The sequence below is a fragment of the Hordeum vulgare genome, chromosome 7H (genome assembly GCF_904849725.1).
Source record: "Hordeum vulgare subsp. vulgare chromosome 7H, MorexV3_pseudomolecules_assembly, whole genome shotgun sequence".
Taxonomy (NCBI): domain Eukaryota; kingdom Viridiplantae; phylum Streptophyta; class Magnoliopsida; order Poales; family Poaceae; genus Hordeum; species Hordeum vulgare.
Window position 1 is genome coordinate 54102702 of NC_058524.1, and position 25815 is coordinate 54128516.

The window sequence follows — 25815 nt, forward strand, 5'->3', positions numbered from 1 at the left end:
GCACCCAAGCACCGGTCCACCCACATATCAAACTATCAAACTAGCGAACGCGAATCATATTAACATGATGAAAACTAGCTTGACAAAAATTCCCATGTGTCCTCGGGAGTGCTTTACCTCCTATAAGAGTTTGTCCAGGCTTGTCCCTTGCTACAAAAGGGATTGGGCGACTTTGCTGCATCGTTGTTACTATTGTTACTCGCTACTTGCTACGAATCATCTTATCACACAACTATCTGTTACCGACAATTTCAGTGCTTGCAGAGATTACCTTGCTGAAAACCACTTGTCATATCCTTCTGCTCCTCGTTGGGTTCGACACTCCTACTTATCTAAAGGACTACGATAGATCCCCTACACTTGTGGGTCATCAAGACTCTTTTCTGGCGCCGTTGCCGGGGAGTGAAGCGCCTTTGGTAAGTGGAATTTGATAAGGAAACATTTTTATAGTGTGCTGAAATTTATTGTCACTTGTTACTATGGAAACTAATCCTTTGAGGAGCTTGTTCAGGGTATCTTCACCTTGAACGGAAGCACAAGGAGTTTCTCCTCAACCTGCTGCACCTACTGAAAATACTTGTTATGAATTTCCTTCGGGTATGCTTGAGAAACTGCTGGCTAATCCTTTTACAGGAGATGGAACATCACATCCCGACTTGCATCTAATCTATGTAGATGAAGTTTGTGGTTTATTTAAGCTTGCAGGTTTACCAGAGGATGAGGTCAATAAGAAGGTATTTCCCTTATCTTTGAGGGATAAAGCATTGACATGATATAGGCTATGTGATGATACTGGATCATGGAACTACAACCGGTTGAAATTGGAATTTCATCAAAAGTTTTATCCTATGCATCTAGTACATCTTGATCGGAATTATATTTATAATTTTTGGCCTTGTGACAGAGAAAGCATCGCTCAAGCTCGGGGAGGCTTAAATCAATGTTATATTCATGCCCCAACCATGAGCTCTCGAGAGAAATTATCATTCAGAACTTCTATGCTCGGCTTTCTCATGATAATTGCACCATGCTTGACACTTCTTGTACCAGTTCTTTTATGAAGAGAGATATTGACTTCAAATGGAATTTATTGGAAAGAATTAAACGCAACTCTGAAGATTGGGAGTTTGATGAAGGTAAGGAGTCAGGTACGAATCTCAAGTTTGATTGCGTTAAATCCTTTGTCGAAACAAATATTTTTTATGATTTTAGTGCGAAATATGGACTTGACTCTGAGATAGTATGGGAAGCCTTTAAACATGCAGACTTAACATGTTATAGCTGTGAGATAGTATGGGAAGCCTCTAAATAATAGCACAAGAGGAGAGGTAAAAAAATGTACGAGCAACCCTGTAATTGTACGTACCAAAAATGGCTATTATTAACCCAATGAGTATGGGAAGCCTTTAAACATGCACGCTTAACATGTTATAGCTTAATTAAAATCAGTCTTTGAATTCTAACATGGAAGGACAATTATGGAGACGTCTACATACACGGAGAGGTGGAGGTTTTAGCCATTTTCGGAACCTACCCATCACTCCCCATTGCCCATATTTGCCAATCCAAATCCGAAAGTCCGGTCTTATAACGTTCCTCCCCTCACGGGTTATTTGACAAAACATGAGGAGAAAATGTACTATAACTACAGTTTCACTCACACATTATATTGGTTATATTTTTGCTAAGAGTATATACGTCTCGAGATAATTTCTACAATCAATTAATTGCCTAGCCAATTTCAGTTTCTTTTTCCATTTAAAAGGTACCCCTACCAATTAGTGGACCAATTGGTAAAGTAGTTTAACAAGTCTAATTCAAAGAACTATTATCATTGACATCTTAATGAGCTTACCTTGTGAAAGCCAACAAAAACTTCTACTACAACCAATCTAGTGATTAGGTGTCATGATATCAAGTACATTCGTAATTGAGATAGAGCTAGCTTGTCATCGTCGCCTAAATAAATGCATTGATATGATAACTATTAAGTAGCCATGGTATGTCATCTTTGAAAGGAGTGTCATCCAACCGATCCAAGGATTTTACTCGTCTTGCACAAAGTAGTACTGTGCTCATCGTTTGACCTTGTTTACTCATGACTAGTAAATATTGACATGGTATGTTTTGAAGAAAATAGTTAGTTTTAATTGATGCTAGAAATAATAGGACATTTGAGGGCATGTCGGGGAGTTGTGTGAAATGAACTTCAATCCAAGGTCCACTCTCTTGCAATGATACGAGCAAATGGGAATGGTCGAACATAAGGTGAATTTGTTAAAGACATCCATTGTAATGTTAATAGATATGATCATATTTGTGGTACCTATGGTATTAGTATGGCATTGATTCCTTTTTGTTTCCCGTAACGTGGAGTAGGAATTCTTCTTTGTCATAATTATGTTCATAAACATTAGAGAGGATTTGTTGTAGCTGACTCTGTCTAGTGGAATCAAAGAAATCTTGAAGTATATCTTTAAGATTGCTCCATTGATATGGATCAACAGTCGTGATAATTAGAGTGGAACATTATATTGTACAGTAGGACGTCCCAGTCCAAAATATTCTCCAATAGGTAGTTTGATTTCATCATTATGACAAGCTTCGTTGATCACAAATTTTAGTAGTTCAACAACCAACACAAAAAGTATGAGAGATAGAGGACCCTCCTTTATAACACCTCCTTTGTAGCCATTCTTTTGCCATTACATGGGTTGAAGCAATGCTTAGTATGCTCCTTATTCGCTTGATCGTTTTTCACCATCTAGTCCTGGGGATTTATCATTGTGCATAAATTAAGAACGGTCTTTCAAATGATACAGACTATTATTGGTAGTTAAATGTCGAGTAACGTGTAGAATTGATCTTTCATGAGAGGCGAAATAGGTCCCGGTGATTTTGTCGAGATATATTTCACTCTCTAAGAAAATAATTTAGAATATATAAAATAAAATACCCATACTACTACTGAAATGTTTACACCACTCATGTGTACCATAACCATTCTATGCTATACATCAAACTTTTAAATACCACTCCCGTGTAAAGAAACATATGAGCATTAATATGAGTACTATAGTGATCGAAACACTTTTATATTTATTTTCAGAGGGAGTATTACCTATTGAGTTTATGATTTCAATGAAAGATATTTGTGTATTTTAAAAACATCCATATGTTCAAAATGCATGGTGTTATAGTTTTTAAAATATTCATGCCTTGAAAAATGTTGTTGCACTTGTGTTAATAAATAAAAATGATTTAAACCAAAATTTAATAAAAATACTAGTTTTCATGGAAGCATAAGGCCTTGTTTGGTGAAAGAGGTTTTGGGAGGTTTAGAAAGGAATACCCCCATATGCCCTAGAATACCCAAAAATCCCCGTCAGCCCATTTTGTACGCACGGAATGAACATGCCACTCCCATGATCACCACCAACCCCTCCCAAGTCCCAACCCATGTGTTACAGAAAACTCTAGGGAGGTGTTTGTTTCAGAGATTTTCGCCTGTCAACTATTTAGGCCGTAAAAGGGAAACATTACTAGCGTTTGTTAACTCGACATCGTAAACACATTCCTGTGTAAACAGGTCCGGCCCAGTTATCGCTTGATACCGCCCAAGCCCCACCGGTAAGGTCGCGGTACCAAGCCCAAGCCATCCTCCTGCTCCACGAGCCCTCTCCTCCCGCACAGCCCCCTTCGCCTCGTCCGTCGCCGCCTCCAAAATCCCCTTCGAGTCCAACGTCAATGCCTCTCAAATCCCCTTTGAGCCCCCTCCGCCTCCCTTGCAACAACTACCTTCGCCGACATCCATGGCTCCCTGACGAACTGAACGAACTCCCTGTGGAGATCAAGACAGCCGGCGGCGCTTATGATTAGGAAGGCTGCGGCGCTTGAGATCGGTGGCAGCCGACAGCGCTCATGGTCGAGATGGCCGGTGTGGCACAAGATCCGAGCGGTCGGGGGCTGGATTTGGGGACGGTCGGTGGCGTTTGAGATATTGGTCGGCTCGGGCCGGGGCGAGCAAGAGCAAAGCCATCTACGGGGACGATGGTGGCTGGTAAGCAGTAGGGACGAGCAAGAACAGAGCGATGGTAAGCAATTCCTCTACCTGAACGTGAAACAAACAAACTTGAAAAAAAATCTCATTACACCTCCTTAAACACTGTGATCTGGTTACGTTAACGTTACCGTTACTCTTTGTGTTGCCAAACACCTCCTAGGAGTCACTCGTGGAATGGGATGAAACAAGGGCGCTCATTGTGCTGCTCCCGCCATAGGAGATTTAATCGAACAAAACTTATTTTGGGGGCTGGGAGGTGGGGTGGGGGTGGGGGGCTAGTCGGGAAATGGGTGGAGGGGGTCATCAAATCCCCTCTCATCCCCACCCCTTGGGGCTGCAAAAACTCACCACCAAACAAGGCGTGAAGAAGAAAAGAAAAGGAAAATATAGGAAAGGAGATAAATATTGAAATAAATGAAGAGAAAGGTAAAAAAACAGCCATGCCAAAACCTCACCACCAACCCTTTACTCCACACAATGAGCATGTAAAACATTTCAGCATGCACACTTAACATGTTGGAGGTTAATTCAAAATAGACATGGAATTCTAAGGGGCCTCTAACACAAAAGCCAATTATGGAGACGTCTATATACAGTGAGAGATGATGGCTTTAGCCATTTTTGGAATTCCTCGTTATCTTACCCATGCCTCCCACATGTCCAAATTCGCCCTTCCAAATATGGAAATTAATGCTCATGACACTCCTTCCCTAAGAATCTATTTGACAAACCAGAAAAAGAAAACTTGCAATACAACTCTAGTTGTGCAACCGTGCACTTGTATCGATTTTCTCTGCTACAAGATACGCCTCTCATGACAATTTCTACGATCAAATACCTCCCTAACCCGTATCATTTGATGGGTCCAATTCAATAAAAAGTAGAACGTCGATAAATTCCTAACCTTCGGATTTTAAGCATGGCAAACTGAAAGTCTTTTTTTATATCAACTTTAGTTGACACAAGGTGACAAGTTTAGTTCCTAAATACGACAATTTTGCAATCTCGCCCCAACAAAAACTGCCATAAAAACGATCGGGTTGCCCTGCTTAAAACCCGAAACGATCGTCCTTCGTAAAAGTAGCTGAACAATGAGGAAATCATTTGGTAAAGTAGTTTAACGAGCCTAACCAAAAGCACCATTATCACCCTTCGACGCATCAATGCCATCAAGAAAGCTTTTACTGCTACTACGATCAATGAAGTGACTAGGCGTCGTGCTGTCACGTACTCGTAATCGAGATAGAACCAGCTCGTCACCAGCACCTAGATAGATAGATGCCCCAGTCGGTCGACAGGATAACCACCGGCGCCGCCTGCGCTGCAACTGCAAGTAGCCGTGGCGTGTCATCCGTGGAGAGCACAAATCCATTGTTAAGCTATAATAAGTTAACCATACAATACACAATTTGTTAACATGTCATAGCTTAATTAAAATCAGTCCTTGAATTCTAACATGCAAGGCCAATTATGGAGACGTCTACATACACGGAGAGGTGGAGATTTTAGCCTTTTTCGGAACCTACCCATCACTCCCCATTGCCCAAATTTGCCGATCCAAATCCGAAAGTCCGGTCTCATAACGTTCCTACCCTCATGGGTTATATGACAAAACATGAGGAGAAAATGTACTATAACTACAGTTTCACTCACACATTATATTGGTTATATTTTTGCTAAGAGTATACACGTCTCAAGATAATTTCTACTATCAATTAATTGCCTAGCCAATTTTAGTTTTATTTTCCATTTAAAAAGGTACCCCTACCAAGTAGTGGACCAATTGGTAAAGTAGTTTAACGAGTCTAATTCAAAGAACTATTATCATTGACATCTTAATGAGCTTACCTTGTGAAAGCCAACAAACATTTCTACTACGACCAATCTAGTGATTAGGTGTCATGATATCAAGTACACTCGTAATTGAGATAGAGCTAGCTTGTCATAGTCGCCTAAATAAATGCATTGATAGGATAACTATTAAGTAGCCATTGTGTGTCATCTTTGAAAGGAGTGTCATCCAACCGATCCAAGGATTTTACTCGTCTTGCACAAAGTAGTACTATGCTCGTCGTTTGACCATGTTTACGCATGATTAGTAAACATTGACATGGTATGTTTTGAAGAAAATAGTTAGTTTTAACTGATGCTAGATATAATAGGACCTTTGAGGGCATGTCGGGGAGTTGTCTGAAATGAACTTCAATCCAAGGTCCACTCTCTTGCAATGATACGAGCAAATGGGAATGGTCGAACATGAGGTGAATTTGTTAAAGACATCCATTGTAATGTTAATAGATGTAAACATATTTGTGGTATCTATGGTATTAGTATGGCATTGATTCCTTTTGTATCCCATAACATGGAGTAGGAATTCTTCTTTGTCATAATTGTGTTCATAAACACTAGAGAGGATTTGTTGTAGCTGACTCTGTCTAGTGGAATCAAAGAAATCTTGAAGTATATCTTTAAGATTGCTCCATTGATATGGATCAACAGTCGTGATAATTAGAGTGGAACATTATATTGTACAGTAGGACGTCCCAGTCCAAAATATTCTTCAATAGGTAGTTTGATTTCATCATTATGACAAGCTTCGTTGATCACAAATTTTTAGTAGTTCAACAATCAACACAAAAAGTATGAGAGATAGATGATCCCCCTTTATAAAACCTCCTTTGTAGCCATTATTTTGCCATTACATCATTAGGTATATCAAGGGTTGAAGCAATGCTTAGTATGCTCCTTATTCACGTGATCATTTTTCACCATCTAGTCCCAGGGATTTATCATTGTGCATAAATTAAGAACGGTCTTTCAAATGATCAAGACTATTATTGGTAGCTAAATGTCGAGTAACGTGTAGAGTTGATCTTTCATTAGCGGCGAAATGGGTCCCGGTATTTTGTCGAGGTATATTTCACTCTCTAAGAAAATAATTTAGAACATATCAAATAAAATACCCAAACTACTAATTAAATGTTTACACCACTCATGTGTAGCATAACAATTTTATGCTATACATCAAACTTTTAAATACCACTCCCGTGTAAAGAAATATATGAGCATTAAGATTAGTACTTTAGTGATCGAAACGCTTTTATATTTATTTCCAGAGGGAGTAATATCTATTGAGTTTATGATTTCAATGAAATATATTTGTGTATTTCAAAAGCATCCATATCTTCAAAATGCATGGTCATATAGTTTTTTAAATATTCATGCCTTGAAGAATGTTGTTGCACTTCTGTTAATAAATAAAAATGATTTAAACCAAAATTTAATAAAAATACAAGTTTTCATGGAAGCATAAGGCCTTGTTTGGTGGAAGAGGTTTTGGGAGGTTCAGAAAGAAATACCCCCATATGCCCTAGAATACCCAAAAATCCCTATCAGCCCATTTCGTACGCACGGAATGAACATGCCACTCCCATGATCACCACCAACCCCTCCCAAGTCCCAACCCATGTGTTACAGAAAACTCCAGGAGTCACTCGTGGAATGGGATGAAACAAGGGCGCTCGTTGTGCTGCTCCCGTCATAGGAGGTTTAATCGAACAAAACTTATTTTGGGGACTGGGAGGGGGGGGGGGCTAGCCGGGAAATGGGTGGAGCGGGTCATCAAATCCCCTCTGATCCCCACCCCTTGGGGCTGCAGAAACTCACCACCAAACAAGGTGTGAAGAAGAAAAGAAAAGGAAAATATAGGAAAGGAGATAAATATTGAAATAAATGAAGAGAAAGGTAAAAAAATAGCCATGCCAAAACCTCACCACGGAACCCTTTATTCCACATAATGAGCATGTAAAACATTTTAGCATGCACACTTAACATGTTGGAGGTTAATTCAAAATAGTCATGGAAATCTAAGGGGCCTCTAACACAAAAGCCAATTATGGAGACGTCTATATACACGGAGAGGTGATGGCTTTAGCCATTTTTAGAATTCCTCGTTATCTTATCCATGCCTCCCATGTGTCGAAATTCGCCTTTCTAAATATGGAAATTAGTGCTCACGGCAATCCTTCCCTAAGAGGTTATTCGGAAAATCAGAAGAAGAAAACTTGCAATACAACTCTAGTTGTACAACCGTACAGTTTTGCATCGACTCTCTCTGCTACGACATACACGCCTCTCGTGATAATTTCTACGATCAAATACCTCCCTAGCCCGTTTCATTTGTTAGGTCCATTTAAATAAAAAATAGAACGTCGATAAATTCCCGACCTTCGGATTTTAAGCATGGCAAATTGAAAGACTTTTTTTACATCAACTTTAATTGACACGAGGTGAAAGATTTAGTTGTTAGATACGACAACCTTGCAATCTGGCGTCAACTAAAACTACCATAAAAACGATCGGGTTGCCTGCTTAGGGCATGTACAATGGTTGATAAGATAGTTTTATCTTAAATCTTGCATGTAATTTAGAGATGACAAAAAAGAGTCTCCACAATGGGTTATCTTTTAGCCTTATCTTCTATAATTAGTTATTTCTAAAAACACGGTGAGACATATTGTGCTAAGAGATCACCTCTTGTGTTCTCTTAAATAAGAGAAGGCAAAGTCTTTTTTCGAGTTCTCTCTCCTCCACCTCATCATCTATCCTACGTGGCACTTCTAAGATAACACCATTGTACATGCCCTTAAAGCTCAAAACGTTCTTCCATAAAAGTAGCCCAACAATGAGGGCATCATTTGGTAAAAGTAGTTCAACGAGCCTAACCAAGAGCACCATTATCACCCTTCTGCGCCATCAACAAAACTTTTACTACTACTACTACGATCAATGCAGTGACTAGGCGTCGTGCTGTCACGTACTCGTAATCGAGATAGAACCAGCTCGTCACCAGCACCTAGATAGATAGATAGATAGATGCCCCGGTCGGTCGACAGGATAACCACCGGCGCCGCCTGGACTGCAACTGCAAGTAGCCGTGGCGTGTCATCCGTGCAGACCAGAAATCCATCCATTGTGTTAAGCTATAATAAGTTAACCATACAATACACAATTTGCCTGGTGCTCGAGCCTAATCCGTTCGTGTTAGCCGTGGTTTCTCTCGATGCCGTCACTGTAACCCGATACCGAGGCTGGCGAGAGGGAAAAAAGAGAAAAGAATCGAATCCCCTCGCAAATACCACCGGATAAAAAGATGCCCTATCCGCGGGCCCCGCCTGCCATTGGGACCGCGGAGCGCTTACAACGGGACAGACGGACTCTTGCGCGCAGCCCCCTGGAGTCCTCGCTAATCACGGAGGGATCCTCCTTCTCTCTCCTCGCCACCGCGGACGGGCCGTCCGCGGCCGCTATATAAAGCGGGAGGCATCACGAGCTCCGGGACACACAGAGAGCGAGAGACCCGTCCGTCCCCCATCCCACCCCGCCCGCCGCCGTCCGGTCCGTCGTTAGGGTTTCGTCGGCCTGCCAGCCAGACAGCCATGGCGATCCTCGGGGAGCTCGGGACGGAGATCCTCATCCCCGTCTGCGGGGTCATCGGCATCGTCTTCGCCGTCGCGCAGTGGTTCATCGTCTCCAAGGTCAAGGTCACCCCCGGCGCCGCCTCCGCCGCCGCCGGCGCCAAGAACGGCTACGGCGACTACCTCATCGAGGAGGAGGAGGGCCTCAACGACCACAACGTCGTCGTCAAGTGCGCCGAGATCCAGACCGCCATCTCTGAAGGTGAGCTCACCCGTCCCCTCCGCCGACAACGGTGGTGGTCCCCCCTCTCCCTCTCACCCGCTCCCTCCCACAGATCTGGGGCCGCCGTTGCTCGGCGCGCGCAGATCCGGCCGTTTCGCGGCCGTTTCGCCGGAGGAACCGCCCGCGGTTCGAGCGCGGATAATGTTTGAAACTGCCGGCTAGTATGTTATTTAGAAAGTAGATTCTGCTTCCAGGGGCCAATGGCCACGGATTGTGGCCGTCCGTTGGCTCGTTCCGTCGATTTCCAGCGCTGATCTGAGCGGGGAGCTTTCGAATTTCAGCTCCAAGACTCTTTTTTTCCGCGCTTTATGGAAGGATAAAACCATGAGAAAGCTGGACCGTATAGCGGTGCCAAAAGCTGTTCCTTGCTTCCTTTTACGCAAAAGGAGGCCGAATCCGGGCGCCGGAGCTTTTGATTCGCCCGTGGGTGCTGCAGAACAGTGTCGTTTTCTCCGAACCATGCTGCGTTCCTACGATATGATATTTGTCACTCCTGGCTTAGTTCCAAATCTGCACGGTTTCAAAGTGGGCTCATCTTGACGCTTTTCTTTGCTAGGCCAGATTTTTGTTTATGCGGCTCCATGTGGGGGCTAGGCCAGCAAATCACCATCTCCCCCTTTTTTAAATCTGAATTGAAATTGTCATCAGATGCTCGTGTTTGGTGCCAAATTAAGGCTTCAATAAACACTTCTTTTAATGCCCCGAGCGGTGCCCGTGCTCTGCGTCGGTGCTGTAGTGAAGACGTGGCTTTCAGTGGGCAACTGCACATCTCTACCGTCGCTGTCTTTTTTAATTATGATGATAGCTTGGTATTGGAAGGTGCGTGATGGATCTGCCAGACGCAGCAAGCTCGACACGTTGTGAGTTGCCTTGACTTGAGCTCACTCCACTGCCCTGGGTCGGCAGATCCAGACCTGAAACGTCAGGCTCATGGATAAGGATCTCGCCCATCTGTCACTGACGTGTCAGTTTGTCCCTAGCCTCGTGAGATTGCCATCTCCATCTGCCTAACCCTCAGCTGATGCGTATCCTGTTTCTTGTGATTTGTTGATTGGTGTCACCAATGTTGACCTGAGGCGTTTCTTCTTTGATTGGGATGGGTAAACTGGAAGATCTACTCTTGGAATTGTTTGCTAGGGTAGGATTGTCTACGTGGCTTGCCGCTCTTCCCTAGATGTAAAACGGCAGTTGTGGTAGATATTTGTTTGGCAATGTGTCAGTCTCTAGGTAGATGCTATTTCATCTCCTACTAATTTCAGGAAGATACAATTGAACTGAGATTATGTAGTCTGAAAAGCGGACTATATATTTAATATATTACCATTGAGTTTGATCATATGATTTATGTGTAACAATCAACTTTTATTGTGAACAGGGGCAACATCATTCCTTTTCACCATGTACCAGTACGTTGGTATGTTCATGGTTGTCTTTGCTGCGATTATCTTCCTCTTCCTTGGATCGATCGAGGGATTCAGCACAAAGGGCCAGCCCTGCACCTACAGCAAGGGCACCTGCAAGCCAGCCCTATACACTGCTCTCTTTAGCACTGCATCTTTCTTGCTTGGAGCCATCACATCTCTGGTGTCTGGTTTCCTTGGAATGAAGATCGCCACATATGCCAATGCCAGGACGACCCTTGAAGCAAGGAAGGGTGTTGGGAAGGCATTTATCACCGCTTTCCGCTCTGGTGCAGTCATGGGCTTCTTGTTGTCATCAAGTGGTCTTGTGGTTCTTTACATCACCATCAACGTGTTTAAAATGTACTACGGTGATGACTGGGAAGGTCTTTTCGAGTCCATCACTGGTTATGGTCTTGGTGGGTCTTCCATGGCTCTATTCGGAAGAGTTGGTGGAGGTATCTACACTAAGGCTGCTGACGTGGGTGCTGACCTTGTTGGCAAAGTTGAGAGGAACATTCCTGAAGATGACCCAAGGAACCCAGCTGTAAGTTTTCTTCTCACTTCTCAGCTTTTGGCTAATAGTTTTAGGCAAATTAGCAGACATTGCTTACAATTTATATTTTGACTATTATGCTTCATGGCATATCCTTTGCTGAACTTGGAACTCTTGTTTGCAGGTGATTGCTGACAACGTCGGTGACAACGTTGGTGATATTGCTGGAATGGGATCAGATCTCTTTGGTTCATACGCAGAATCTTCCTGCGCTGCTCTTGTTGTTGCTTCCATCTCATCTTTTGGAATCAACCATGATTTCACTGCGATGTGCTACCCACTGCTCGTGAGCTCTGTAGGCATCATTGTTTGCTTGCTCACCACACTCTTTGCAACTGATTTCTTTGAGATTAAGGCTGCAAACGAAATTGAACCTGCTCTGAAGAAGCAGCTCATCATCTCCACTGCTCTAATGACTGTTGGTGTTGCGGTCATCAGCTGGTTGGCTCTTCCAGCTAAGTTCACCATCTTCAACTTCGGTGCTCAGAAGGAAGTGTCCAACTGGTAAATTTTTGGGTCAATATTTGTTCAACTCTGCAATTTTGGTACTTCCTTCTGATTATGCTTTCTTGATTTTTCACAGGGGCCTGTTCTTCTGCGTGGCAGTTGGTCTGTGGGCTGGTCTGATTATTGGATTTGTGACTGAATACTACACTAGCAACGCCTACAGGTAACTAAAACATTAGTTTCTAGTTATATTGTTGTTCATATTTTATGTTATTGTGCCTTATCCCCCAGCTGTTTCCTTGTGGCAGCCCTGTGCAAGATGTTGCCGATTCCTGCAGAACTGGTGCTGCCACCAACGTCATCTTCGGTCTTGCTCTGGGGTACAAGTCTGTTATCATCCCAATTTTCGCTATTGCTGTCAGCATCTACGTCAGCTTCTCCATTGCTGCAATGTACGGCATTGCAATGGCTGCTCTTGGCATGCTAAGCACAATGGCAACTGGTCTTGCCATCGATGCTTATGGTCCCATTAGTGACAATGCTGGTGGAATTGCTGAGATGGCTGGCATGAGCCACAGAATCCGTGAGAGGACTGATGCTCTTGATGCTGCTGGCAACACAACCGCTGCTATTGGGAAGGTAAATTTTCCTGCTGTACATTTGTTGGGCAACTCCTTTACTTGACCACTGTTGATTTTTGCCACATCCAGAAGTTAAAAATATTTGATAAGTACGTGAGCTATTTGGTTAGTAGGGAATTAGGCAGTGGGTGATGGGTTTGTAGTGAAAGCCACTTTATTGGTTATGTAACTCCCTCCTTGCATATAATGTTGTAGGGTTTCGCCATTGGATCAGCTGCTCTCGTGTCCCTGGCACTTTTCGGTGCCTTTGTCAGCAGAGCTGGTGTGAAGGTCGTTGATGTCCTATCTCCCAAGGTGTTCATTGGTCTGATTGTCGGAGCCATGCTTCCGTACTGGTTCTCTGCCATGACCATGAAGAGTGTTGGAAGTGCTGCCCTCAAGATGGTTGAGGAGGTCCGCAGGCAGTTCAACACCATTCCTGGACTGATGGAGGGAACTGCCAAGCCTGACTATGCCACCTGTGTCAAGATCTCCACTGATGCTTCCATCAAGGAGATGATCCCTCCGGGTGCTTTGGTCATGCTCACCCCCCTCATTGTTGGAACCCTCTTTGGCGTGGAAACCCTGTCTGGTGTTCTGGCTGGTGCCCTCGTTTCTGGAGTGCAGGTATCGTACTTCTTTCTTCCTTTGAGTTGCTCTGAATCTGTTAATTCCAGGAATTTACCAAATTCCTTTCTTACAGATCGCCATCTCTGCTTCCAACACCGGTGGTGCATGGGACAACGCAAAGAAGTACATCGAGGTAAATGCGCTCAGAAGTCTGGATTGTGTTTTTATGACTGTTTGTTTATTTATTATTGATCATATCTCTTAACTTTGTCATTGAATTCTTTGCTGCTTGTTTCAGGCCGGCAACAGCGAGCATGCGAGGTCCCTTGGTCCCAAGGGTTCAGACTGCCACAAGGCCGCCGTGATCGGTGACACCATCGGAGACCCCCTCAAGGACACCTCAGGCCCGTCGCTCAACATCCTCATCAAGCTCATGGCCGTTGAGTCCCTCGTGTTCGCGCCCTTCTTCGCCACGTACGGAGGTCTGCTGTTCAAGTACATCTAGAGGACTCGTGATGAGTCGAGCGATGATCTACAGACACTGTCACGAATAACTCCCCCGCCTGCCTGCCCGCCCGCCCGCCGTTCGTACGTTGTGCGCTGCTGTTATTTTTGGTTGTCAATGTCATCCCAGGATTGCCGCAGTTACCTACCCCCCTTTCCCCTGGCCTCTTGAAGGCGTTATGTTAGTCTCACCATTACATTACCGGCTTGTAGCTCCATGTAGTAGAAGAGAGAGACCAGATGTCCTCCCTCGTTGGTATGTGTCTGGCAAATTTTCCTCGTCCCATGATGACGACGATAATGTTTGAACCCACCCTTGAACAATGATATCATGATGATTGCTGTATCACTCACCTGTGCTAAATTCTTATCTTGTTTCTTGCTTGTTCATCTAGTCTCTGTGCACCATGTAGTGCAATGCAAGCATTAGAGCTGCTCTGCTTCCTTCGGCACCAAACCAAGTAAATACTGTGAAATTCCTGCGTTGAAGGTGTTTTATAGATCACCAGGGGCTCCCATGAAGCATTTGATCCAACATCTTCGATTGTCTTCTGACCATGTTTTCGCATCCAAAACAATGAGTATCCTGAAAGTCACACTACTCCTCTCTTTTGTTCTTCTCCGAACAAGGGAACAGAATCACTCAAAAGAAACCAGGAAAGAGTTATTCCCACTGCCTCTTGTTTTCACTATCTCAAATCCCCCCTCCATCCTCTTACAATCTAATCACACAACACCACACACTTCTCACCGACTTGAATTCTTAATCATCTTATGATGGACACATGCTTGGCAAGCCCATCCTTATCACCACCTATACCAACACAAGAACATCAAAAGCCCTAACTAACCACACGCGGGGGCATGGAAGTGCGGCATGTGGACGAACACGATGGACCTCGGCGCCACGGCGACGTGCCGCGCCGCGTCCACCTTGACGGGCTCCATCCTCGGGATGCTCCCGTCCGCGCCGGTCACCAGCGCCCTGCCGTTCAGCATCATCACCTGGCTCTGGATGTCGCCGCCCTCCGGCGTGAGGTGGTACTCCTCCCTCGCCGCCCCCGCCGCCTGCCCGAACCGTGGGCCGTGCCTCCTCGCGGCTCCGGCGTGCGCGCCACCTGAGCTCGCCACCGTGACGTGGTTGGTCGCGTTGCGGTGCAGGTTGATGAGCAGCAGGGTTATCCCCGGCTGAAAGGGGCATGGTTGATGGTGATGATGAGATTGTTGATGCTTGTTATGGTGATGTAAAAGGTGTAGGATGATCTTGAATGCTTACGGCATGTTTTGCGCAGTGCGCGTAGGCGCGGACCATGTTGGTGCCGGTGAACCTCGCTTCCAGGACCTTGGTTCCCATCAGGCGATGCCACAGCAGAGCACTGCAGAGAGATGTTGGCAGGAAGATATGTCATGGAGGTTAAACATCACACACTTTCAGGCAAGTTCCTACCATGTCATTAGCCATTGTCTGCAGTGGACATTTCGTTGAGTACATAGTAGAAGGTTATGTAGCATACTGATCCTACCTGTAGTATAGTAGAAGGTTATGTAGCATACTGATCCTACCTGTAGTAGTCAGGATTTGGCTGGAATGTGGTTGTGTTCAGCAGGCCATAGTTGCCACCGATGAAGCTCTGCCTACAGTAGCTCTTGGTGTCGAATTTCGCTGACATGCCCAGCTGATCCAGGAACCTTAAAACCACATCAACAACCCCTATCAGAACAGCCGCATCAGAAGCACCTACTACTGAATTTCCGTCATCAGAATCTCCCATCTTACCAGAAGCTGAAGACAAATGCATCGGTGACAAGGTGATGCCCACTGTTGTAAGCACCTCCGGACTCCCCAACCCAGGCGACGGCCGACGTCCCTGCGGCTCTCAGCAGCCCCTGGAGATCCCTGAACGGGCTCGCCATCCCGTCGAGCGCCGCCGGGTCGAGGATCCTCTCGACGAGATGCGTGTCCACCCCTGTAAACGTCCAATGTTTGGCAAACCAGTTCAGATCAACCGGTTCTTGTGTCGATCGAATTGTGGCGCCTGCGATGTCGCGGTGATCTTGCTTAGTTGCATTGCATACCTGCCCCCAGGTTGTAGATGTGGTGGGTCACCACGTTGAGCGTGCTCGGCTTGGTCTTGGCGATGAGCTCGCTGTACCAGGCCGCGTCGAAGAAGCCGCCGGGCGCGAGCACCAGCGGCTTCTCCGGGCTGCCCCGGTACACGCTGTCCACCGTCGTCTTGAGGGCGATCGCGTCCTTGACGTACTGCGCCACGCCCACCTTGGTCCCGACGCCGGAGCCGCTGAGCTCGTTCCCTGCAAGGAGAAGAGAACACCATCATCTGACGACTGAGGCTCCATGTGGGGTTTCTCGCTTGAGTTAACAGAGGATAATGGAGGAGTGCACCTACCGAGCTCCCAGCCATGGATCTTGTAGCCCTTGCCGGCGGTGTAGCGGATGAGCGACGCCGCGTTGCTGATGTTCCAGGCCCCTCCCATGGCGCCGCCCTGCAGCGGCACCCGGCCGTTGAGGGCGTTGAGCCCGAACACGATCTTGGCCCTGCGGGTTCACAGTGGAAAGGTTCGAGGGTGATGTGATGATCCTTCTGATCTTGAGAACTGAAATCATGGAGTGGTTGGAGGGTGAAATGAAAATTACCCGGACTTCTGGAAGAAGGCGTTGAGGTCGTCCCAGCGGCGCATGGGCAGGCAGCCCTGCGTGAAGCCGAACATCTCCGACTCGCTCTTGGCGAAGGGCGCGCACGGCCCCCCATGGTCCGCCGTGCCGTACACCACCTTGTCCTGCAGCGAGCCGCCCAGCCGGAGCACCAGCGGCGAGAAGGCTGCAAGCAAAAACGGGAATTCCGGCGCGTCGGCAAGGGTCGATCAGTAAGCCGCGGCCGCGCATGGCGGCCAAGAAACCTCTAGTGGTGTGGGATGGATGGTGGCCTACCTCTGATGGCATTGAGCAGGATTTTGTTGGAGAGATCCTGCGCGGAGTTGAGAAAGAGAATGGCGTCAGTCAGTTCGCCGGCGGTGAAGGGAGGGGGAGGGGAGGGGGGAGACTGGGGGGGTGTCGGTGGTGACCACTGACCAGGTTGAGGAGGGAGGCGCGGCCCCAGCTGCAGGTGCCGTAGTCGCACTTTTCCGGCGGCCACCAGTCGAGGGTGGCGCACACGAAGTCCTCCCCCGTCGACGCAATGGCGCGCCGCCCGTCCACTCCGACGACCCTCGCATCCGCCGCCGCGCCCAGCCGGAGCACCGCCAAGAACCACAGCCCCGCAACAAGAGTCCTCAGCCCCGCCATACCTCAGCCCCACACAGCAGAGGTCGCTCTTCACTCGCTGACTCACTCACTGCTGCCCACCTAAACGACGGGGTTGGCAGGGCAATGGCGCTCGCTCGCCCGATCGATCTCCGTGCCGGCCGGCCACCTGCACGGCGTCTAAATACTACGGAGTAGTAAATGGCAAGAGGCCAAGGAGCAGGACGGATCCGTGGACGCAGGGAGAGAGAGGGTGAGGGGAGATAAGGCGGGTGGCGGTGGGTCTTGCTAGCTCGGATCGGCGGTCCGTCCGGTCCGACCACTTGACTCGATCGCCCGCTGCACGCCCGCCCGGTTACCGCGGTGTCGTCGTCGTCGTCCGCGTTTTCACCGCCATTGCCGAGCTGCTGCTGGCGCTCCATGTAGGACGGTGACGCGGTAAGCCCGGCGGTGAGGCTGGCCGGGCGGTTAGCGGTTAGCGCAGTTTTTGACTGGGTGCATGACAGGGAGGACAGCAGCAGCAGGGCGAGGAGTGAGGCGAGTGGTGGGTGGTGCAGTGGCCAGCCACTCCAAGGACAAGGGCCCGATGGGTGCAGTAAATGCAAAGCCCTGGGGTGGGGTGGGGTGGGGTGGGGCTGGGGTGGAGCTGGACCCACCCACCTTGCACTGCATGCTTCATGGATCTTCACGACCCCAAAAAATCCAGGCCGAAATTCGAAACACAGAAGGAGAAACACAGAAGACAAATTTCGGATGTGAATAGTATCGTTTTTCTTTTTTCTTTTCTTTTGACGTGTTTAAATTTGAATTTGACAAGCACCAACTGTAATGGCGATCACGGCCGTCGTTGAAAGCTGGTCAATACGATACGGTCGAGCCAGCTAGATGCATACGTACACGTACGCCGACGAACCCCACACTCCACGGTGCGCCACTGGTCCTCCTCGTCTGTTCAACCATGCATGCATCCTAAAACGGCCCGAGCAGAACTAGTTGGAGCACCACGCGCGTTCGCTTTCCTCTGTGGTCCGTGGTGGTGGGCTAGGGCTAAACGGAGAAAGGTCGACCGGCATGGCATGGCATGGCATGGGGATGGACGGCTAGCCCCTCACAGCACGGCTAGGCTACGACTGGATGCCATTTGCCAAAGGAAAAGTTCATGGCCACGGTTTATACTTTGAAACAAAGGAGGAGGGCGGCGTCGTCTGCCAGCGATCTACACTACTACTGCTGCTGCTGCTCCGGTTTGCTCACAAGCTAGGGCGGTTCTTGGGAGGGCAGCCGGACAGGGTAGGTGTGAGAGCATCTTTAGCCGTTCGGCCCTCAAAGATTTTAAATAACGCCGCTTGGAGGCTAAGAGTAACTCCAACCGTTTGTGTCGCGACGGACAGAAAAGTCCGCCTGACGCGCCGATTTAAACGGACGCGCATCCGTTTTTCGTCCGCTTGCCGATCCATTTTCGGTCTATTTTTAAGCCTCATTTGCATCGACGTCGACACGAGACACACGCGTGCGGTGCCCACCTACCCCCTGGTCCGCTAGTCGGTGGCACATTGGTCATCCTTTTCCATCCCATATCAACAACAAACCCTCGCCCGCCTCTGCCGCATCGTCGTCACCGTCCATTTGTCGGTGCCGACACCCCTCTCAACGTCGCCACCTCGTTGCCATCACTGTCTCGTCGCTGGGACTTCTCCAGGCCAGCTACCTGGTCCAAGGGAGGCGTGCTTCTCTTCGCTGACCAGTTCCTTTGACGACGTCCGTAAGCTATTCAACAGTTTGCCAAGGTATAAAATGAATTCCACCGATGAGTTCTTTTTCCACCATTTCCTTTGCGACTTCGATGATTTCTCGTCCGATGATGAGGACGAGATCTTGGCTACCGAGTTGGTCCATCTGCACCTTAATAGCCAGCAACCGTTGTTCCGTGGCTCGATCCCGGGACATCTTCCGGTGTTGAATCGTAACCGAGAGAGCGGCCATTTCCTTGTTTGGAAGGACTACATTGGCACAATCGTATTAAGCTAGCGACCGTTGTTCCGTGGCTTGATCCCGGTGATGACAGCTTGTGTTGCACAACATGATGATAGAAGATGAGTGGCCGGAACGTATCTATGATCAAGAGTTTTCGTTTCAGGGTGAGAATGTTGTGTCTGAGCATGGAGGAACGGCAATGTTTGAACAGTTCACCCAATTTCATCATGAAATGCGTGATTAGGAAACTCACATGCAGCTGCGAAATGATTTGGTTGAGCATATGTGGGCACTGTTAGAAATATGCCCTAGAGGCAATAATAAATTAGTTATTATTATATTTCCTTGTTCATGATAATCGTTTATTATCCATGCTAGAATTGTATTAATTGGAAATTCAAATACATGTGTGGATACATAGACAACACGCTGTCTTTACTGAGCCTCTAGTTGACTAGCTCGTTGATCAAAGATGGTCAAGGTTTCCTGGCCATAAACAAGTGTTGTCACTTGATAAGGGGATCACATCATTAGAAAAATGACGTGATGGACAAGACCCAAACTATGAACGTAGCATATGATCGTGTTAGTTTATTGCTACTGTTTTCTACTCCCTCCGTCCCAAAATAAGTGTCTCAACTTTGTACTAGCTCTAGTATAAAGTTGTACTAAGCTTGAGACAGTTATTTTGGGACGGAGGCAGTACATGTCAATGTATCTGTTCCTATGACCATGAGATCATGCAACTCCCGGACACCGGAGAAATCCATTGTGTGTATCAAACGTCGCAACATAACTGGGTGATCATAAAGGTGCTCTACAGGTATCTCCGAAGGGGTCTGTTGGGTTGGCGTGAATCGAGACTGGGATTTGTCACTCCGTATGAAGGAGGGGTATCTCGGGGCCCACTCGGTAATACAACATCACAATAAGCCTTGCAAGCAATGTGACTAAGGAGTTAGTCACATGATCTTGTATTACGAAATGAGTAAAGAGACTTGTCGGTAACGTAATTGAATTAGGTATGGAGATACCGACGATCGAATCTCGGGCAAGTAACATATGATGGACAAAGGGAACAACATACAGGATTAACTAAATCCTTGACATAGAGGTTCAACCGATAAAGGTCTTTGTAGAATATGTAGGAGCCAATATGGGCATCCAGATCCCGCTGTTGGTTATTGACCGGAGAGTGTCTCAGATTATGTCTACATAGTTCTCGAATCCGCATGCTCTGCACACTTAAGGTTCGGTGACATTTCGATATAGTTGAATTATTGATGTTGGTAACCGAAGGTTGTTTGGAGTCTCGGATGAGATCTCGAACATCATGGGGGTTTCCGGAATGGTCCGAAGACGAAGATTGATATATAGGAAGTATCCATTTGGCTTCCGGAAGGTTTTCCAGCATTACCACTAAAGTACCGGGAGTGGCGAATGGGTTTCGGAGTTCCACCGGGAGGGGCCACTGATACGTCTCCAACGTATCTATAATTTTTGATTGTTCCATGCTATTATATTATCAACTTGGGATGTCTTATATCCATTTATATGCCATTTTATATCATTTATGGGACTAACCTATTAACTCAGTGCCTAGTGCCAGTTTCTGTTTTTTCCGTGTTTCTTGACCTTTTTTAGAAAAGAATATTAAAGAGAGTCCAAACGGAATAAAACCTGCGGGATGATTTTTTCCATAACAGAAGATACGCAGAGGACTTGAGAACCTAGGCAGGAGGTCTCGTGGGAGGTCACGAGCCCCCTAGGCGCGCCCTAGGGGGGGGGGGGCGCCTAGCAGGCTCGTGCCCCCCCCCCCCCCCGTGGCTCCTCTGCCCTATCTCTTTCGCCTATAAATTCCCAAAAATCCCGAAACCAAAGAAGAGAGCCACGAAAATACTTTTCCGCCGCCGCAAGCTTCTGTCTCCGCAAGATCCCATCTGGGGATCGTTCTGGTGCCCTGTCGGAGGGGGGTTTGGATACGGAGGGCTTCTTCATCAACACCATTGCCTCTCGGATGATGCGTGAGTAGTTCACCACAGACCTTCGGGTCCACAGCTAGTAGCTAGATGGCTTCTTCTCTCTCTTGGATGTTCAATACAAAGTTCTCCATGATCTTCATGGAGATCTATCCGATGTAACTTTCTTTTGTGGTGTGTTTGTCGAGATCCGATGAATTGTGGATTTGTGATCATATGATCCATGAATATTATTCGAGTCTCCTCTGATTTCTTATATGCATGATTTCGTAGCCTTGTAATTCTCTTCGAGTTATGGGTTTCGTTTGGCTAACTTGATCTATAATTCTTGCAATGGGAGAAGTGCTTGGTTTTGGGTTCATACCGTGCGATGTCCTCACCTAGTGACAGAAGGGGTAGCGAGGCACGCATCGTGTTGTTTCCATCAAGGGTAAAAAGATGGGGTTTATATCATATTGCATGAATTTATCCCTCTACATCATGTCATCTTGCTTAAGGCGTTACTCCGTTTTTATGAACTTAATACACTAGATGCATGGTGGATAACGGTCGATGTGTGGAGTAATAGTAGTAGATGCAGAAAGTATCGGTTTACTTGTCTCGGACGTGATGCCTATATGTATGATCATTGCCTTAGATATCGTCATGACTTTGCGCGATTCTATCAATTGCTCGACAGTAATTCGTTCACCCACCGTAATACTTGCTATCATGAGAGAAGCCTCTAGTGAACACTATGGCCCCCGGGTCTATTTTACACATCATATATTCAGATCTACATACAAAAATACCAAAAATACCTTGTTGCACTTTTATTTCTTTTCACCTTTTATCACCTTCAGATCTCACATTGCAAGTAATCGTGAAGGGATTGACAACCCCTTTATCGCGTTGGGTGCAAGTTTGTTTGTTTTTACGCAGGTTCATTGGTGCCTCATCTTGGTACTCCTACTGGATTGATACCTTGGTTCTCAAATTGAGGGAAATACTTATCTCTACTTTGCTGCATCACCCTTTCCTCTTCAAGGAAAAACCAACGCAAGCTCAAGAAGTAGCAGGAAGAATTTCTGGCGCCGTTGTCGGGGAGTATTCAAGTGAAGCATATCTACCAAGTATCTATCGCAAACTCATCTCTTGCATTTACATTATTTACCATTTGCCTCTCGTTTTCCTATCCCCCACTTCTAAAACAAAATTTACAAGAAGATTTTCCTTTTTTTCGCTCTTCTTCTGTTCGCCTTTTTGTTGCTATGTTTGCTTGTGTTTCCATGTGCCTTCTATTTGCTTGCATCTTCGCTTGCTAAAAATCTACTGATATGGATACTCATCCACTTGCTAATCTTTTCAAAAGACCAAATTATGATGAACAATTTGCTAGTGAGTTGAGTGCACTTGACTATCTCTATGGAGTTTTGTTTGAAAATCATGAATCTGAAAATTTTGATGAAGTGTTGAAAGAAGAAAATTATAAAGTGGTTCATGATATCTGCTTGAATGAAAAACATGATTGCCATGTTGTTAGTATGAATTCTCTGAATATCTATGATGCTAATGGTATGCAAAACCACAAGTTTGGGGATGCTATGCTTGATGAAGATGATATTTTTTGTTTCCCAAGTTTTGGTTATGACCCTTATGCTATAATTGATCATGAAAGGAATGCTTTATGTGATAGTTATATTGTAAGACTCCTTCATGATGTTACTGAAAATTACTATGAGAGAGGAACATATGCTTTTACATATTGCAATAATATCAAGCTTCCTCTCTATGTGTTCAACGTTTTGAAGTTATGATTGTTTTGCCTTCCTATGCTAGTTAATTCTTGTTCCCATAAATTGTTTGCTCACAAAATCCCTATGCATAGGAAGTGGGTTAGACTTAAACTTGTTTTTTTCCATTCATGATGCTCTTTTTCATATCTCAACTACTACTTTTTATGTGAGCATCATTGAAATCGTTAAGCCTAGCTAAGGGCGTTAAACAATAGCGCTTGTTGGGAGGCAACCCAATGAATAAATTTATTTTTGCTTTTCACTTTCTGTTTTGTTGATTCCACACCATCATGATTCTGTTATGATTGTGTTTTTATGTTTTATTTAGCGTTTGTGCCAAGTAGAACCTTTATGATTAGTTTTGGTGATAGTTGTTTAATCATGCTGAAAAAGACAGAAACTTTGTGCTCACGAAATTATTTTTAATTCCTATCCACAAAGATCTTTTGAGTTGATTCTTTTTTCTGCTGATTGATATGAAAATTACCCTAATTGTCATAATTTTTCAGAATTTTTGAGATAACAGAGGTATACGAAATATACAAATTACTACAGACTGTTCTGTTTTTGACAGATTCTGTTTTTTGTTGTGTTGTTTACTTATTTTGATGAAACAATGGTTAGTATCGGGGGTACGAGCCAAGGAAAAATGAGAATATAGTAATATAACATCAATATAAATATAAATCAAGTTTACTATAGTACCTAAAAAGTTGGTAGTTTGTTTTCTTATGCTAATGATATCACGAGTTTCTGTTTACGTTTTGTGTTGTGAAGTTTTCAAGTTTTGGGTGATGTTCTTATGGACAAAGGAATGAAGAGTGGAAAGAGCTCAATATTGGGGATTCCCAAGTCATCCCAAGACAAATCCAAGGACACCAAAAAGCCTAAGCTTGGGGATGCCCCGGGAAGGCATCCCCTCTTTCGTCTTCAATCCATCGGTAACATTACTTGGAGCTATATTTTTATTCACCACATGATATGTGTTTTGCTTGGAGCATCGTGTATTATAGGAGTATTTGCTTTTTGTTTTATCACAATCATACTTGCTGCACACCTTTTGAGAGGGACATGCACTCATCGTGAATTTGTTAGAATACTCAATGTGCTTCACTTATATCTTTTGAGTTAGGCAATTTAGCTCGCATGTGCTTCACTTATATATTTTGAGCTAGATAATTTTGCTCTAGTGCTTCACTTAAATCTTTGTAGAGCACGACGTTGTCATATTTTGTAGAAATAAAAACTCTCGATATTCACTTATAGCATTTTGAGAGTGCTCTCTCTAAGTAACTTGGTAATTGGCGTGTGCTATGAAATTAGTCCTAAATATGATAGGCATCCAAAGAGGATATAATAAAAACTTTCATATTCAAGTGCATTGATTAGTAAGAGAAGTTTGATTCCTCACAATTAGTTTTGAGATATGGATATGGTAATATTAGAGTTATGTTAGTAGGGTGTTGTGAATCTAGAAATACTTGTGTTGAGGTTAGTGATTCCCGTAGCATACACGTATGGTGAACCGCTATGTTAGGAAGGCAGAGCATAATTGATTTATTGATTGTCATCCTTTGTGTGGCGGTTGATACGTCTCCAACGTATCTATAACTTTTGATGGTTCCATGCTATTATCTTGTCAACTTTGGATGTTTTATATGCATGAATATGCTATTTTATATCTTTTTTGGGACTAACCTATTAACTCAGTGCCAAGTGTCAGTTTCTGTTTTTTCCGTGTTTTTGACTCTTTTTCAGACGGAGTCCAAATGGAATAAAACTTCACGATGATTTTTCGGACCAAAAGAGACCCCCGAAGGTTTGGAAGAAGGCCAGAAGAGCCACGAGGGAGTCACAAGCCTGGGAGGCGCGACCCCCCCTAGGCCGCACCTACCAGGCTTGTGACCTCCTCCTGGGCCCAACCGACGTAATTCCACCGCCATAAATTCCTATAAATACAGAACCCCCCTAAAAAACCTAGATCAGGAGTTCCGCCGCCGCAAGTCTCTGTAGCCACCAAAAACCAATCTGGAGCCCGTTCTGGCACCCTGCCGGAGGGGGAATCCATCTCCGGTGGCCATCTTCATCATCCCGGTGATCTCCATGACGAGGAGGGAGTAGTCCACCCTCGGGGCCGAGGGTATGTACGAGTAGCTATATGTTTGATCTCTCTCTCTCGTGTTCTTGAGATGTCTTGATCTCGATGTACCGAGGGCTTTGCTACTATAGTTGGATCTTATGATGTTCTTCCCCTCTCCCTTCTTGTAATGAATTGAGTTTCCCCTTTGAAGTTATCTTATCGGATTGAGTCTTTGAGAACACTTGATGTATGTCTTGCACGTGTCTATCTGTGGTGATCAACTTGCGGGTTTGTGACATTGGGAACCTATGCATATGGGTTGGCACACGTTTGGATATTCATGTGAGTGCTCGATGTATGTTTTGGTGATCAACTTGCGGGTTTCGTGACATTGGGAACCTATGCATATGGGTTGGCACACGTTTTGACTCTCCGGTAGAAACTTCGGGGCACTCTTTGAAGTTCTATGTGTTGGTTGAATAGATGATTCTGAGATTGTGTGATGCATATCGTATAATCATGCCCACGGATACTTGAGGTGACAATGGAGTATCTAGGTGACATTAGGGTCTTGGTTGATATGTATCTTAAGGTGTTATTCTAGTACGAACTCTATGATAGATCGAACGGAAAGAATAGCTTCGTGTTATTTTACTACGGACTCTTGAATAGATCGATCAAAAAGAATAACTTTGTGGTGGTTTCGTACCCGGCAATAATCTCTTCGTTTGTTCTCCGCTATTAGTGACTTTGGAGTGACTCCTTGTTCATGTTAAGGGCTAGTTATATGATCCAATTATGTTATCATTGTTGAGAGAACTTCACTAGTGAAAGTATGAACCCTAGGCCTTGTTTCCAAGCATTGCAATACCGTTCGTGCTCGCTTTT

General features: G+C 45.4%; 2 protein-coding genes across 2 annotated transcripts; one reads left to right on the forward strand and one right to left on the reverse strand.

Moving 5' to 3' along the window:
• Positions 1–9302: 9302 nt before the first annotated feature.
• Positions 9303–14209, forward strand: LOC123408755 (pyrophosphate-energized vacuolar membrane proton pump). The gene is made up of 8 exons (XM_045101802.1): positions 9303–9742; positions 11139–11710; positions 11844–12223; positions 12303–12389; positions 12475–12805; positions 13003–13413; positions 13490–13549; positions 13655–14209. Exons 1-8 carry the CDS (start codon positions 9502–9504, stop codon positions 13859–13861), a joined length of 2289 nt encoding a protein of 762 aa, XP_044957737.1. The 5' UTR covers positions 9303–9501; the 3' UTR covers positions 13862–14209.
• A 294-nt stretch (positions 14210–14503) lies between these two features.
• Positions 14504–17679, reverse strand: LOC123408756 (heparanase-like protein 3). Its single transcript, XM_045101803.1, has 9 exons — positions 16949–17679; positions 16808–16844; positions 16514–16697; positions 16266–16414; positions 15937–16170; positions 15638–15827; positions 15424–15549; positions 15137–15236; positions 14504–15048 (listed from the first exon to the last, which is right to left on the reverse strand). The coding sequence occupies exons 1-9, from the start codon at positions 17159–17161 to the stop codon at positions 14707–14709; spliced, it is 1575 nt and encodes a 524-aa protein (XP_044957738.1). The 5' UTR covers positions 17162–17679; the 3' UTR covers positions 14504–14706.
• Positions 17680–25815: the final 8136 nt, after the last annotated feature.